This window comes from Lipophrys pholis, assembly GCF_963383615.2.
Source record: "Lipophrys pholis genome assembly, chromosome: 11".
Lineage (NCBI taxonomy): Eukaryota > Metazoa > Chordata > Actinopteri > Blenniiformes > Blenniidae > Lipophrys > Lipophrys pholis.
Window position 1 is genome coordinate 30773252 of NC_137631.1, and position 17081 is coordinate 30790332.

At 44.1% G+C, this 17081-nt stretch overlaps 1 protein-coding gene across 1 annotated transcript in view; it reads right to left on the bottom strand.

The window, feature by feature from the left end:
• Positions 1–16808, bottom strand: part of LOC308116983 (mitochondrial inner membrane m-AAA protease component AFG3L1-like) — a 29430-nt gene extending 12622 nt beyond the window's left edge. Inside the window, exons 1-5 of the mRNA XM_080475544.1 lie at positions 16555–16808; positions 12265–12349; positions 8486–8601; positions 3867–4016; positions 3674–3745 (exon numbers count right to left, since the gene is read on the bottom strand). Coding sequence (XP_080331670.1) covers positions 3674–3745; positions 3867–4016; positions 8486–8601; positions 12265–12349; positions 16555–16674 — 543 coding nt within the window. The 5' untranslated portion in view covers positions 16675–16808. The remainder of the gene's footprint in view (positions 1–3673; positions 3746–3866; positions 4017–8485; positions 8602–12264; positions 12350–16554) is intronic.
• Positions 16809–17081: the final 273 nt, after the last annotated feature.

Consider the following 17081-nt stretch of genomic DNA (forward strand, 5'->3'; position numbering starts at 1 on the left):
GAGACTGGTAATCTGAAACGGTCTTTTCATATCCAATTCTGTTTCTGGTCTGTTGTCAATAAACTTACCGTAATTAAGAGCAGTTTTCTGGGAGATTTACACAACCTTCCTGAGACATACGTATACTGAGACTGGTTTTCTCTTATCCAGGTAACTTCAGGATTAACTCTGCTTTTCTCTTATCCAGGTAACTTCAGGATTAACTCTGGTTTTCTCTTATCTAGGTAACTTCAGGATTAATGCTGGTTTTCTCTTATGGAGGTAACTTCAGGATTAACTCTGGTTTTCTCTTATCCAGGTAACTTCAGGATTAATGCTGGTTTTCTCTTATGGAGGCAACTTCAGGATTAACGCTGGTTTTCTCTTATCCAGGCAACTTCAGGATTAACTCTGGTTTTCTCTTATCCGGGTAACTTCAGGATTATCTGTGGTTTTCTCTTATCCAGGTAACTTCAGGATTAACTCTAGTTTTCTCATACCCAGGGCACTTCAGGATTAACTCTGGATTCTCTTATGGAGGTAACTTCAGGATTAATTCTTGTTTTCTCTTATCTAGGTAACTTCAGGATTAACTCTGGTTTTCTCTTATCTAGGTAACTTCAGGATTAACTCAGGTTTTCTCTTATCCAGGTAACGTCAGGATTAACTCTGGTTTTAGTTTATCCAGGTAACTTCAGTATTAATTCTGGTTTTCTCTTATCCAGGTAACGTCAGGATTAACTCTGGTTTTCTCTTACCCCAGGCACTTCAGGATTAACTCTGGATTCTCTTATGGAGGTAATTTCAGGATTAATTCTGGTTTTCTCTTATCTAGGTAACTTCAGGATTAACTCTGGTTTTCTCTTATCCGGGTAACTTCAGGATTATCTGTGGTTTTCTCTTATCTAGGTAACGTCAGGATTAACTCTGGTTTTCTCTTATCCAGGTAACTTCAGGATTAACTCTGGTTTTCGCTTATCCAGGTAACGTCAGGATTAACTCTGGTTTTAGCTTATCCAGGTAACTTCAGGATTAGCTCTGGTTTTCTCTTATAGAGGTAACTTCAGGATTAACGCTGGTTTTCTCTTATCCAGGCAACTTCAGGATTGACTCTGGTTTTCTCTTATAGAGGTAACTTCAGGATTAACGCTGGTTTTCTCTTATCCAGGCAACTTCAGGATTGACTCTGGTTTTCTCTTATCCAGGCAACATCAGGGTTAACTCTGGTTTTCTCTTATCTGGGTAACTTCAGGATTATCTGTGGTTTTCTCTTATCCGGGTAACGTCAGGATTAACTCTGGTTTTCTCTTATCCGGGTAACTTCAGGATTGACTCTGGTTTTCTCTTATCCGGGTAACGTCAGGATTAACTCTGGTTTTCGCTTATGTTTTCGCTCAGGATTAACTCTGGTTTTCTCTCATCTAGGTAACTTCAGGATTAACTCTGGTTTTCTTTTATCCAGGTAACTTCAGGATTAACTCTGGTTTTCTCTTATCCAGGTAACTTCAGGATTAACTGTGGTTTTCTCTTATCCAGGTAACTTCAGGATTAACTCTGGTTTTCTCTTATGGAGGTAACGTCAGAATTTAACTCTGGATTCTCTTACCCCAGGAACTTCAGGATTAACTCTGGATTCTCTTATGGAGGTAACTTCAGGATTAACTCTGGTTTTCTCTTATCCAGGCAACTTCAGGATTAACTCTGGTTTTCTGTACTACGACTCTCGCTCACTTCTCACCAGGATAAATCACCATAGTAACTGACGCTGAAAGTCTAACCTGCTCCGGAGCAGGATATGTTCTAGATAAGAGGTCAGAGCTCCGCCTCCTGACCAATCAGATCTCTTGGAAAATGCCCCGCCCATTCTTAAATGATGGTGATTGGTGGGCAGGTTCAGCACTGAGCTGCAGTGGAGAGGAGAAGAGAAAGTATTTAGAACAATCTTTTTGACAGAACCCAATAAATCCTGGTCTCTGAGCTTTGAAGGAGGTTCTTGTTCTTGTTCGTGACTTGTTCCAACTCTGTTTGGCTCCACGAGGGTTGGTCTGGATTAATGAGCTTAATAATAATGCTGACGCTGACAGAACTGCAGAACCATGAATTAATGGAAGCAGAACTTCTCCTGTCGTCACGGTGATGAATTAATATTCCAACAGGAAACACACTCACACGGAGGAACCTCCGCCTCAGAACCAGTGGATGTAAAATGTAAAGTAAAAGAAGAGCAGTGAGGAAGCTCTGCCTGGAACCGTTCTGCTGGAATAAAGTGAAAGTGACTCCGGTTCTATTGTCCCATGAATTAATCTGCTCTAATCTCACCAAGTCAGCATTAACAAGTCAGGAAGGTTCTGGCTTTGGCTGCAGCAGCAGTGCTGCTTTGAGCGGCTGGATGGGTTGGAATTCTTCATAATCTGAGATTAACTGCTCCTCTATGTAAAGTATAGTAGTATAGCAAAACTCTGCAGGGTTTCTCCCTCTGTGATTGGACACGCGCTGCAAGCTCCGCCCCTTTCATGTGAACGCACTGATACGGGAGGGAAACGGGTTGAACTAGTGAGTTGATAACCTGCTTCCTGTTAATGCTGATCAGGATCCAGAATGTCTGGGTTAGTTTACCCAGGGAACAGCGAGAGACCCTGGATATGTTGATCAGGGTCGTAGTACAGTACTCTGGTCTATTGTCGCCATCTTGTAACTTTCTGAAATGTGCTATTAGGTTAAACTTCATACATAATCCCTACAGAGATTAATTAAGTATTTCTTTTTTTTTTTTCACTTATCTTAAGAGGCACAAATCAGGAGCCTTGATATATAGACTCAGAACCAAAACCAAACAAAACACAAAAGACATTCATTCAGTCAAAACTTTTGGAATGTGGGGTTGTTCAGTCCTCTTGAAAGTTTAGGTCATAATTAAGTCTCTTTAGTTCATCGTTTTCTGCATGTTTATGAGTTGCTTGTTCCAGTTTATTCATAGTTAGAATGTCCTCTATTATTGACTCCCAGGTTTTATGGTTCAGGGCCTCCATCGCGAGCAAGTACAGGTATTGGTCCTCTGTTGGGACGACCCCTTTCAGGTGTCCCAGGTACAGGACCAGAGAATCCTGAACAGGTATTGGTCCTCTGTTGGGACGACCCCTTTCAGGTGTCCCAGGTACAGGACCAGAGAATCCTGAACAGGTATTGGTCCTCTGTTGGGACAACCTCTTTCAGGTGTCCCAGGTACAGGACCAGAGAATCCTGAACACATATTGGTCCTCTGTTGGGACGACCCCTTTCAGGTGTCCCAGGTACAGGACCAGGCAGGTTTGAGGGAAGTTCTAACTAAAGATTCCAGGGAGAGCTGAGTGCGTACTCTGCCAGAAAGACCAGAATATATGTGTGTGTGTGATTTGGTTCCATTTGTCTGCAGAGTCTCAGGCAATGTTGTTGAGCTCTTGTTTGTTTGCTTTTAATCTGGGGTGTAATAAAGTATCAGATTGGATACTTTAATAATAAAGTATTTCTATTTTATTCTATAACTAAATAGGTTGTATGGCTTTGTATCGTTCACAGTTGACTGTGAATGATACCAAGGCATACGACATACATCCTCATTTTATTTCCGTTCAACCTATTTTAATGAAGCGCGTTGGAGCTACAAATTCAGTTTGACAAACTTGCAGATTAAAGATATGCCAGACTTTGTTCTCACCCCTTCAGTGTCTGCTCCGGGAATCAGAATGACTCTCACGTACTGCTTGTTGACAACTTCCAAACGGTCCACCTGGTCCAATATCAGACAGGAAATTCAGTTCTCACTCATATGTTTCCAAAAAATACTCATATATTTTATACTGAAAACCACAAGTAAAGTGCTCTGATATCAGGATATGAGTGAACCTCACCATGCCTCTGCCCAGGTAGCGGTGTACAAAGTCCTTCCAGCTGATCTCTCTGCCGCTGTCACTGAAGTACCAGTAGAGCAGAACAGAGCTGAGTCCAACCACAGTGACCGCCATGTAAGGGAAATCCTTCTCATCCCATGGGAAATCACCCTGAAGGAGAACACCAACAGAACACCATCACTTTGGAAGGACAAATGATGGACCATTGCTGTTACTGGAAACACAATAAAGACTATTGAAAAACACAGTCGACACATTTCTAGACATGTTGGGCCAACATTACACATTGGTGGTTAGAGTAGTTGACTTTGTTTACTACTTGGTTAGGTGGGTTGGTAGATGACGATTGTTTTTTTTTTTTCCATAATGCCAAAGATGGCGATTGTTTGAATGGTTGGGTGCCTGGGTAGGTGGGTAAATAGTTAGTTGGTTGCCTGGGTTGGTAGGTGGGTGCTTGGCTGATCTACTCACGCAGGTCATCTGTGACTCAGAGTCAGTTATTAGGCAGAAGGAGGAGGAGGAGGAGCGGTACGGAGCGGTACGGAGGGGTTAAGAGCGGTACGGAGGGGTTAAGAGCGGTACGGAGGAGTTCAGAGCGGTACGGAGGAGTTCAGAGCGGTACGGAGGAGTTCAGAGCGGTACGGAGCAGTACGGAGGGGTTCGGAGCAGTACAGAGGGGTATGGAGCAGTACGGAGTGGTTCAGAGCGGTGCGGAGGGGTTCGGAGCGGTACGGAGGGGTTCGGAGCGGTACGGAGGGGTACGGAGCATTACGGAGTGGTTCAGAGCGGTACGGAGGGGTTCGGAGCGGTACGGAGGAGTTCAGAGCGGTACGGAGCAGTACGGAGGGGTTCGGAGCAGTACAGAGGGGTATGGAGCAGTACCGAGCGGTACAGAGGGGTTTGGAGAGGTTCGGAGCGGTACGGAGCAGTACAGAGCGGTACGGAGGGGTTCAGAGCGGTACGGAGCAGTACGGAGGGGTTCGGAGCGGTACGGAGGGGTACGGAGCAGTACGGAGTGGTTCAGAGCGGTACGGAGGGGTTCAGAGCGGTACGGAGGGGTTCAGAGCGGTACGGAGGGGTACGGAGCATTACGGAGTGGTTCAGAGCGGTACGGAGGGGTTCGGAGCGGTACGGAGGGGTTCGGAGCGGTACGGAGCAGTACAGAGGGGTTCAGAGTGGTACGGAGGAGTTCGGAGCGGTACGGAGCAGTACAGAGCGGTACGGAGGGGTTCGGAGTGCAACGGAGCAGTACAGAGGGGTACGGAGCAGTACAGAGGGGTATGGAGCAGTACCGAGCGGTACAGAGGGGTTTGGAGAGGTTTGGAGCGGTACGGAGCAGTACAGAGCGGTATGGAGCTGTACAGAGCAGTATGGAGGGGTACGGAGCAGTACAGAGGGGTATGGAGCGGCACAGAGGGGTACGGAGCGGTACGGAGCAGTACAGAGGGGTACAGAGTAGTACGGAGGGCTACGGAGCAGTACGGAGGGGTTTGGAGCGGTACAGAGCAGTACGGAGCGGTACAGAGAGGTTCAGAGCGGTACGGAGCGGTACGAAGCAGTACGGAGGGGTTCACAGCGGTACGGAGCAGTACGGAGGGGTTCAGAGCGGTAAGGAGCAGTACGGAGCGGTACGGAGGGGTTCGGAGCAGTACGGAGCAGTACAGAGGGGTACGGAGGGCTACGGAGCGGTACAGAGGGGTTTGGAGCAGTACGGAGCGGTACAGAGGGGTATGGAGCAGTACGGAGGGGTTCGAAGGGGTATGGAGCAGTACAGAGAGGTACGGAGGGGTACGGAGCGGTACGGAGGGGTACGGAGCAGTACGGAGCGGTACGGAGGGGTATGGAGCGGTACAGAGGGGTACGGAGTGGTACGGAGCAGTACAGAGGGGAATGGAGCAGTACGGAGGGGTTTGGAGCGGTATGGAGCAGTACGGAGCGGTACAGAGGGGTACGGAGCAGTACGGAGGGGTATGGAGCAGTACGGAGGGGTACAGAGGGGTACGGGGCGGTACAGAGCGATATGGAGGGTTACAGAGCAGTACAGAGGGGTACAGAGCGGTACGGAGCAGTATGGCAAAGCGACCCAGAGTCAATCTGGAGTGTTTCCTCTGTAGGTTAAAATGTAGGCGGGGTTTAGAGCCCCTCAGATATGTGACGATACAACAGTCATCTCAGCCGGGGCGACAGACCTGGACCTTATGAATCCTCCATTGTTGTTTACGTCCTCACTTTGCACTAGTTGTTTACTTCACTTGTTTTTTGCAGCCACAGAGCTGGAGTCATTATTAGAAATGGAGCTTCTGATCATCTTGCAGTATTCTGAATCAGGTCAGTACAATAATTATCACAGCTGGAGAACTTCAAGCTGTTGCTGCACCATGTGCATAAGCCATTGCCTAAGCAAAAGTGCAAAAGCCCATTTAACCACCCAGCAGAAGGCGGCAGGGAGGCAGAGGGTGACTAGATTCTGAGCAGTTTTTATAGTTTGTTGCTGTGTACCATAAGAGAAGAAAACTCTAAGATGATGTACCTGCAACACAAAATGTAGCATTTAAAAAAAATCAATTGTTATTTCTATGATGATGATTTTAATATAACATGAAACTGTTTTTGTTTAACAAATATTTCACTGGGTGCAGGACTAGTGCATAGTCTGCAGGACTAGTGTAACCCATGACTCACTAGTCCGCTCGACTAGTGGGGGGAAAAATTTGGATCTACCCGTTATGGATCGTTACGTTACGTTATGGAACGTTACGTTATGGATCATTACGTTAAGTTATGGAACATTATGGATCGTGATTCTTGAGGAACGTTACGGATCGTTACGTTACGTTATGGAACGTTACGTTACGTTTTAGAACGTTATGGATCATTACGTTAAGTTATGGAACGTTACGTATCGTGACGTTAAGTTATGGAACGCTATATAAGTAAATAATGGACTAACTATATAGCACCTTTTCGCTGACAACTACCCAAAAGCACTTTACATAGCTCATTGCATTCACCCATTCACACCCCATTGAAGGCTGCAGCTGGGCAGGGCGCTGTCACTCCAATGGGGGCAGTTTGGGGTTCAGTGTCTTGCCCAAGGACACTTTGGCATGTATGCAGGCAAAAATGGGAATTGAACCTGCAACCTTCCAATTGGGAAACGTTATGGAGCGTTACATTATGGATCGTTACGTTATGGATCGTTACGTTATGGAACATTACATTATGTTATGGATCGTTACGTTACGTTATGGATCATTACGTTACGTTATGGATCGTTACGTTATGGAACATTACATTATGTTATGGATCGTTAAGTTCCGTTATGGATCGTTACGTTCCGTTATGGATCGTTCCGTTACAATACGTTATGGATCGTTACGTTCCGTTATGGATCGTTACGTTACAATACGTTATGGATCGTTACGTTAAGTTATGGATCGTTACGTTACAATACGTTATGGATCGTTACGTTACGTTATGGATCGTTACGTTACGGATCGTTACGTTAAGTTACGGATCGTTCCGTTACGTTATGGATCGTTCCGTTACGTTATGGATCGTTACGTTAAGTTATGGATCGTTACGTTACATTATGGATCGTTACGTTACATTATGGATCGCACACAGAAGTTAACCAGGAGTGTAGTATGGATGTGTACGTGTGCGTACCCGCGGCCCGCACACAGTCTGGGAACACTGAATGTGGAGAGCATGGAGGGTTTGACGGAGAGGAGCTTATTCGGCGATGAATCACATCTCAAACTAACCTCCTGACACCACAACGTCTGAATATTCCAATAATCAGGTCCAGCCCAGGTATTTTGGCCGTTTCAGTGTTTACCAGTGTTTTCAGTTTACCAGGAGAACCTGTCTGTTGTCCTCGTCAGGCAGGTTGTCCTCATTAAGGTGTGTTAACAGGTAAATATGTGATGATGCACAGTGACGTGTCCAGTACAGGGGGTCACTCTTACCGGGTCCTCTCCTCACAGGTTCTGCTGGATTGAGATGGAGGTGTGCGTCTTCGCACCACCTGGCAAAGTTGTCAAGGACCAGCCCATGATAGGTTTCATTGGTCTGGAGCTCACAGTCACTCAGTCATCAGTTTTTAAAAGTGCTCTGACACACATTAGTGTGAAGAATAAATAATGGTGAGCACGTGGAGGAGCACAGTTTATCTGATAAAGAAACCAGACTCGGACCCTCAGTGTCCTGCTTCTTAAAAAGTTTAAAATCCAGCCCACAAGATTATTACTAAGGTTAAAATGTTCTGAAAGTCTCTTGGTTAAAATGTGTGGTTGAAGCGTATTTAAAGCAGAAGAAAAATCGACAAAGAATAAATAGTATATAAAAACGTGTACTCTACAAAACAAGGAATCTGTTATACCAGAAAGATAAGAACAAGGGATGTGCACCACTGGAGTATTGTTTTCAGCTGCTCCAGTGGAGTTGTGACTTGGAGGTTTACAGCTCGTAGTCCACAGTGCTCAGTTTAGGTCAGCTGTGGCTATACTAGGTTACATGCATGGAATACCCTGAGCCGTGAATCGAACTTCCTCTGTCACTACACCACAGTCCAGCCACATTAGAGTTTCAACTGAATGCAATTTGAAGGACTTTACCTTTTGCATTCGGCTCCACCAGTCTTTTCCTCCTCCTCCTCCTCCTCTCTTCCCTCCACCTGGTCTTCCTCCTCCTCCTCCTCCTCCTCCTGCTGCTGACGGCCCTCCCTTTCCATCTGAAAACAAAAAGATTTTTCAAATCAATCTATTTGTCTTTGCGGATTCTGATGCAAAAAACTGATCAGCTGAAGCTCTTATACTCAGTAATCCACTTTTAAAACTAATCGTAAGACCCATTTTTATTCCTTGGCTTTTAACCAGGTTTCACTCTTTATTGTTGTCAATCTTGTTTGTTTAACTGTATTTTGCTGCTCTTACTCTTCTATTGTAATTTTTATTTTTGTCTTTTATGTGAAGCACTTTGGCTTCATCCGCAGCTGTTTTAAAGTGCTCAATAAATAAAGGTGACTTTACTTGACTAATATGTTCATATGTAATGTAAAATGTTAGCTGTAGGTCTTGGATCACAAAGGAAATGTAATAGGAAGAGTGTTTGGCCTGAACTTGTGGAAGACGACCCCAGACTTCAGACAAACGTTGATGCACAGTTGAAAGCATTGCTCGACTGTGATTTTGGATCAACCACAGCATAGAGGAGTCGTCCGCAACCTCAATGAATGAAAGAGTTGTTTTAGCCACGTCGCACCAAATACAACTCTATAAATTTCAACATTTGTCTAAAGCGGCAAAACATGTTTAACCTTAAAAATAAAGACGTCACAGCTCACAGAGTTCATATATAGTTTTGCTATATATACAAAACCTTAGTCTCATTCTGCCTTTATGAAGTTTCATCACTACAGATTGGAATAGTGGACATTTTTTCATTTTCAGCTGTTTGAACTTTTCAGTAATCTTTCATTTAAAATCTTTAATCTTTGATTTAACAGTTTTAGTCATATTAGTTCAGCCACAGTATTTGGACCATTTGTCCTCTTATGATGCCCCCCCCCACTCTCAGTCTCAAGGTAGAGGGTTCATGTCCCCCGTCCAGCTCAGTAGGTAGAGCATGAGACTCTCAGTCTCAAGGTAGAGGGTTCATGTCCCCTGTCTAGCTCAGTAGGTAGAGCATGAGACTCTCAACCTCAAGGTAGAGGGTTCATGTCCCCCGTCTAGCTCAGTAGGTAGAGCATGAGACGCTCAGTCTCAAGGTAGAGGGTTCATGTCCCCCGTCCAGCTCAGTAGGTAGAGCATGAGACTCAGTCTCAAGGTAGAGGGTTCATGTCCCCCGTCCAGCTCAGCTGGTAGAGCATGAGACTCTCAGTCTCAAGGTAGAGGGTTCATGTCCCCCGTCCAGCTCAGTAGGTAGAGCATGAGACTCTCAGTCTCAAGGTAGAGGGTTCATGTCCCCCGTCCAGCTCAGTAGGTAGAGCATGAGACTCTCAGTCTCAAGGTAGAGGGTTCATGTCCCCCGTCCAGCTCAGTAGGTAGAGCATGAGACTCTCAGTCTCAAGGTAGAGGGTTCATGTCCCCCGTCCAGCTCAGCTGGTAGAGCATGAGACTCTCAGTATCAAGGTAGAGGGTTCAAGTCCCACGCCGGGCGTCACCTTCCTGTGGGCTCTCCACCTTCCTGTGGGCTCTCCACCTTCCTGTGGGCTCTCCACCTGCAGGAAGGTTCTTACTGGGTCAATGTGATCTGGGTGACGGTGCTCAGACTGACACCCCCACCACCCGGGAACGGATAAGATGGAGAAGATGGATGGATGGATGGAGGGAGGAGATGGATGGATGTCCTCTTATGATGTGTTTCTTCATTTTGTTGGTATTGGACATAGGGGTGGGCAAAATGGCTAAAATATTTCAAAATTCTTTGGGGGAATAAAATCCCGATCACGATTTTATCACAATTCTTTTTTACATTGATTTTTGAAAATAACTTGCAAGTTAATACAGAACAGTGCAACAAAACCATGTAAAACAGCCCCAACAGAAAAATATAGAAGACAATGTAGGCCAAAGAATCTTCAACATATTTCAATTTATATAATTTGTGCAATTTTGCCAACATGTGCAAATAACGTAAACATACTAAAAAGTAAATAACACTGTGATAAAGTGACGTTTGCAACAGAAAGGCTAAACTGTGCCTGGAGTTTGAGGTAGTTCTCACATGAAACATGAACATGAAAAGTAAAATTAAATATACAAAACAAAACATCTAATAATTGAAATAATACTAAAGACTTATTTCAAATGGGAAAAATATTAATATCAACTGGTATAAACTAAGATCATTCTGCGAAAATATTATCTAATTCAGTTTTTTTAACAGGATTTAAGTACCAAAACACTAAATAGCTGATAGAGTTAACTTAACTGAGGTTATTTCATTTCATTACACTTTTCATTTTGAACATTGAAATATCAAAATCAACAGTGCACACCAGGAAACCAAAGATATTTAACCAATTAATCAGTGACTAATAGTAAACTAGAATCATTATGCATGTCCAAATAGGAGTAGGAAGAACTATAACTTATTAAAGCCCGCCCTTCTCCATAAACAACTAATATATGTAGCACTATGAATGCATTATATCTTTATTAAATATCATATATAGTATTTAAATAATGTACAATTATGATGTGACATATGTATATATGATATATGGAATGATATTAGAAATATAACAGATAAAGACCAATACTTCTAGACATGTACATACCCATCCAGTACCCACATGTAGAAACAGTCACATCTGCTTCATGACTGAACTGCCACTGATGTCTTCATCGTAGGTTTTCTCTTAAAGTGCAGCTATTTAAAGAATTGAACTCCAATGTCTAGAACCTGATTATTAACAATCCAACAGCTTTAGAACATTGTACTGCTCAGACATCTGACAGTTTTTCTCTCCTTCTGAAAAGGAAGCAGTTATGACAGATTACGTCTGAACGCTGTTTGTGCATCGCAGCCACAGGTAAATCACGGTGGTTGTCAGTTTGTCGTCCAAAGAAAAAACTCCAAAGCATTTTCCATGTGATGGAGGTGGAGTTTCTTTTCTGGACGAACTTCCCATTTCGCCTTCAGCCACGCCTCCTCGCTACACAACCAAAACACTCACGCTCATAATTGAATTTTAATTGGTTGGTCAGGTGCACGTGAATCTTCTCATGCATCCGCATAGAACTGCAACATCTAAATGCTCTACATGTTGCAGTTCTATGCTGCAGCGCTTCCGCACAGCACAGAAGTGCAACATGTAGAATGTGTACGATAGACGATTTCTACGATCTGAAGGCTTTGTCAGATCGTCAACACGTTCTAAACCTTCACGATCTAAAATCGGCATATCGGAAACCCCTAATTGGACATTTATCTTCATAGGACACCGTGATCAGCTTTTGAAAAAATCTCTATAACACATTGGCTACATGGAAACCGTCCAGTGTAAAAATAAATAAGATAAACACCTAAATGTACATTTAAATAAGTGAAAGCTTCAGGGAGCCACTCCAAAAGGACTGAAGAACCATATGTGGCTTCAGAGCCACAGGTTACAGACTCCTAATTTAGAGTTTTGGTTAATTTAGTCTTTTAGATATTTTGGAGGTGTTCAAGGATGTTCAGAGTGTGTCTCGTCAATGGCCAGTCTGCAGTAAATGTATAAAGAAAAGAGTTTCACAACTAGAATCAGTCTTTTAAAGAGTGAGAAATTCAACATTAACAACTAAATCTGAAATAAGAATGAAGCTAAAGCTCCAACATTTCCTCACTTTGTCATCACTAAAGGACATTTTAGTCTGTGTACATCAACTTCCTCAGTCTTCTGTCTCACCTTTGGGCTCGGTGGAGTAAAAGCGTCGCGGAGTCGCCTGGAATCTGCGGCAGGACGTAAAATCTGCTGGAGTCCGTCCAACGTTCTGGAACAGAGAGCAGAGCTGCTGTTAGCGAGCGGAGCAGCCTCTGTGAGAGGACAAACACCCCGTCTGGAGCTGGCTACTTTTTTACAGCTCGTTTCTCTGACAGGCCAACAATCAAATGGTGGAAGGTCACCCCTTTTCACCATAACCTTTAGATTTTGCATCACATGAGACATCAGAGGGTGAGTTTGAATCCTTGTGTTGAAGCTTTTGAAGCTGTTAATTTGTAATCACCAGACACGTCGTTTTTCACAGGAACTAGACTAAAGGCGTCAATATCTGATGAAACCAACTCAAACCAGCACAAATCACTCACATCACTTCAACAATTAGAGCAGAGCACCAAAAACAAGACCACGATGAACCAAATCTTAAATCATCACCATCCTCTTCCTCCTGTTTGTTGTTCAGTCCGGATTCTTCCCGTCTCTCCACAGATGAACACACTCTGAGCCAAGCTCACGGTTCTCTTTGTGGGGGACACGGTGAGAGGACCAACAGGAAATCCATCTTCTGGACCACTTTACCCAACATACAAGTCACGGGGGTCTAGAGCTGAGGACCAAAAATAATTTACACTTATAGTTGATTAGAAAACATCAATCCAGCTCAGGGATGGTCCTGGCCTGGTCATGTGATCGTAATGATTGACTGGTACTCAATGAGCTTCATGAGGACACATTCATTAAATTAAATTCAGGTGGAAGAGTGAAACCATGTAGGACTATGGCAGTGCCCATCGCTGATCCAGTAAATACTGTGGAAAGAAACCAGAGTACACAGATAAAACTAACATGGTAAGGTTCGACAGTCCAGAAGCAAACATGGATGTTGTTGCTCTGAGGCGGTTGGCTGGACAGTGGAGGCCAGTGCTCGTGGTCACGAAGCCTCTCAGAGTCTCAGAGCTCCTAACAGCCTGAAGGTTCTTAGCAAGGAATCTCAGCTTCAGAGTGACTGAGGAAGTTTCTAAGAGCAACTCTGATCAAGGAGATGACAGCAACTTTTATCTGAGTGAGGAGGAGTGGTCGACCCGTCGCTCCATGATGCAGTCTGCTGAAAGCTGATTGGTTGTTAGAGAAAGGAAGAAAAAACCAAGCCTCTGAGCTCCTCCTAATGAATGGAGAGTAAAATTAACCCTTCAAATATTCAAAATGTGGAATCATGAACATTATTTTATGTCTATTTTATGAAACTCGGAAAACTTAGTCTAATTTGTACACAGTTTAAAATGATTGAACTCACCTGGTTCACATGCTGGTTATTATATTGATTTGATTATTGTTCGCTTTTCTGTCCTCGCTGCTTATTTTGACCTCTTAATGTATTAGAATGATATTAATGGTGGAGTTCCTGTGATTTACCACCAATGTGGGGCTGCTGCAGCTCACCTGTAGGCAGGTATCACAGTGTGCTGTAGACAGGTATCACAGTGTGCTGCTGCAGCTCACCTGTAGACAGCTCCTCCCTGATGAGGTAGACCACAAACATTATTCCTGTAGCGTCATTAAATCATTATCGTTAAACAAAATGGAGAATATCTTTCCTTTCTCCGTCTTTTCATCATCTTGTCTTTTTAACAAACCTTTAGGCTTCTTAAAAGTCTTCCTCACTACTTTTAATAATTTACCACCTCAGGAGCTCTCTTAGGGCTTTAGATGCTTTGTGAATTACTTTTATCTTCGGAAGGGAAAATTGTAAGAAAAATCTTAAATTTCGATCAATTCTAAGTTGTTGTTTTTTTAAGAGTGACGCCACTAAGAGCGACTTTTAGCCTCAGGATGCTTTGTGAATCTGGGACCTGATCATCTTCTGCAGGGTTCAAAGAGAGTCTGAATCCTGAATGGACCGCTCTGGTATCAGAATAGTATCGGTATCTGCAGATATCCAAATTCAGGTATCGGGTTCGGAAGTGAAAAAACGTGGATCAGTGCATCCCTAGGCCAGATGAGCAGGTCCAGCTGGCGGGATGTAGGATTACCAGCATGCCGGGTTGGAAAGACCCGGTCTAAGATCCTCCCCATGTCCCCGTCAGACTGCCCACAGGAACCGGTCTCAGGCACAGCTCAGTCCCGGGCTCTGGACCCCGGCTCTGGATCCCCGCCACCCTGCTGCAGCAGCTGCTCTGCCCATGATGTGTGGCACACAGGTTTTGGAAGGAAAAAGTCCCAGGTACCACAGAATCCGCCATGCCAAACAGCTTGTGACGATCATATTGAATGATTGCTGAGACCCTGCTATCAGTCCATAGGGTGGTGGAGTGGACATCAGTCCATAGGGTGGTGGAGTGGACATCAGTCCATAGGGTTGAAACAACAAGAGACAAGAACAATGAGGGAAGAACGAGAGAGCAGAAACTCAGGCGGCATCCTCTTTCAAGACCAAGCATGCCGCCTGACTGACTGGACATCTCCCCTCCTCCACACCCTTCCCTTCTTGTCCTCCGGAGGACGAGGAGGACAATCCAACCCTTCCCTTCTTCTCCTCCGGAGGACGAGGAGGACAATGCTACTACTATTGAAGACCATGAGCCTTTTTGTCTTTGACATCAAGATGTCTTGACAGTGTGATCACTTGACAGAAAATGACATGGAATCCATATTTCTGTGCAGATTTTGGCTTTTAAAGGCAATAATCTGAAACGTTTAATCAGCTGATGAACAGCCTATTTCACTTAAATTATTGTTTTCAATAATTGTTGGCCCAATTTTTTTTTCTCTTGCTCCCGTTTCTTATTTTGGAAAAATGAAGCGCTACTTAGCAATTAACAAGAGCCAACAGTGCATAGGTCTCAAGATTTTGATCAGTGATGTGAATAGCAAAAACAGTTTGGACCCAATACTTACCCCTGTGTGACGCCACAAGCAATGCCCAAGCACGATGATGAACTTCACAAATTGATGGTTTGGATGATATTAGCTCCAGGTGAAGATGAGCCATCTCCTTCAGACTGTGTCATGATTGTATGTGAATTGAGGCCATGTTTAAACGTACCCAGGTTTTTACAAAAACAGATATTTCACTGTCATTTACACACAGAAAAAATACTTAATTTACACAACCCCACATATCCACATGGTTCAGAGCTGCTACGAGCTGCCAGACCTGTAGAGGGCGGTGTAACGAGAAGCATGAAGCCATGACAGCCAATCATAATCCTGGAAAAAACATGACGAATAGCAGGAGTTACTTGCTGTTCAGTAACATGGGCAGGGTTGGTTTAATTGAACCAATAAAGAAGCAGAGCTCCTCCTCAATGTGCCGTTAGAATATAAGGTAAAACGTTTAAACAAGCAGCTTTCACTGGAACATTTTCATCACAGCGTTTCAACTGGAAACACCAGTTGTACACCAATGACACTTCTGTGCATATTGTAACGTAAATCTCCACCTCTCGTCTTTAGATGCGAAAGGAGACACAGAGTTTTTCCAAATCTCCACTGTAGCTGGAATTTTCAGGAATCATCGTTTGTGGACACTGGTCGCTGCATTTATGTGTAAATGCAAGAACTGTAGATAAATATCACTGTTTTGTTAATACCTGGGTACGTGTAGATGAGGCGAGTCACTTGGACAGACCCTCCAGTCCGGTGAGTGACGATCACTGGGATTTTTCCAGTTCCTCCATGCTTCTGATGGTGAAAACTTTGGCTGGTTCAGGCGCATTATTCAGATGGATTCAAACTTTGTGGAATGCGTTTTGAATTTGTTTCTCGGTTTTTTAAAAAGTGTGCTTTCCATGAGATATCGGCATATTGTTTTTTCAGGTGTTCATTCAGGAAGAGGATTAAACCTTTCAGCTTCCTTCCTTCTTTTAACAGTGCAATTTTGTGTTTTCTATGAGCGAGCCTCCCATGTCCTTTCTTATTTAAAGTGTTGTCATTTTGAATTCACACTGCATGAATTACCTGAACTGGATTAAAGTTCTGGGGATTAGGGTTCCGTCATTGGAAATCTTCATATAATGAGAAGATAAACACTGTGGCAAGACAAGATCCCTGTCCCACTAAAGTGTCGGTTCTGCTGTCTGTGGGTTTATTCATCATTTAACTGCTGCGACCTTTTAACATGACTTTGACCCCCTGGCTTGGACGGAATTCTTCTACACATTTGCTGAGAAATACTTGGATGTTTTTGGACCGTTTGATTACTGCGGGACATTGTGAAAAGTACGACCTGTTCGGTTTAAACTCGTTTTGTATCCTTACCGGGACCGCGGAGCTCCGGGATCCGCCGCAGAACAGCCGACGTGCCGTCAAGGCGGAGAGCCGAGCCCGGGCGCCTGCAGCCCGGCTGGCCGCTGAGAGAAGCCTCAGGAGCTGAGACATCTTCCGTGTCCCGCCTGCTGTCCGAGTTTCAGGAGAAGATGAGTTTATTGATCCAGATTCCTCGACAGGAGCATCATGGAGCTGCTGCTAATGTTATTGAGCCACGACGGGAAATGTCAACGGCATCGTGACGTAAAGACGGAGAGGCGTCCCTCCCACTGCCTGCCGACAAACATGTAGAAGAGGGCTGATGGTCCAATACCTTGTAACTTATGTGTAGTACAAAATGTGATTATGATATTAATTAATAGCAATTTAGTACACTGTACTACTGCATTTTAGTTTAATTATATTTAAAGCCATTTTATTACATTCAGGCAAAACAAAAGGTTCTATGAGGGGGTCCTTGCTGCACATCTTTTCTCTGATTGGCTGAGACGGAAGCGTGTCCTCAAATCATAGACGTC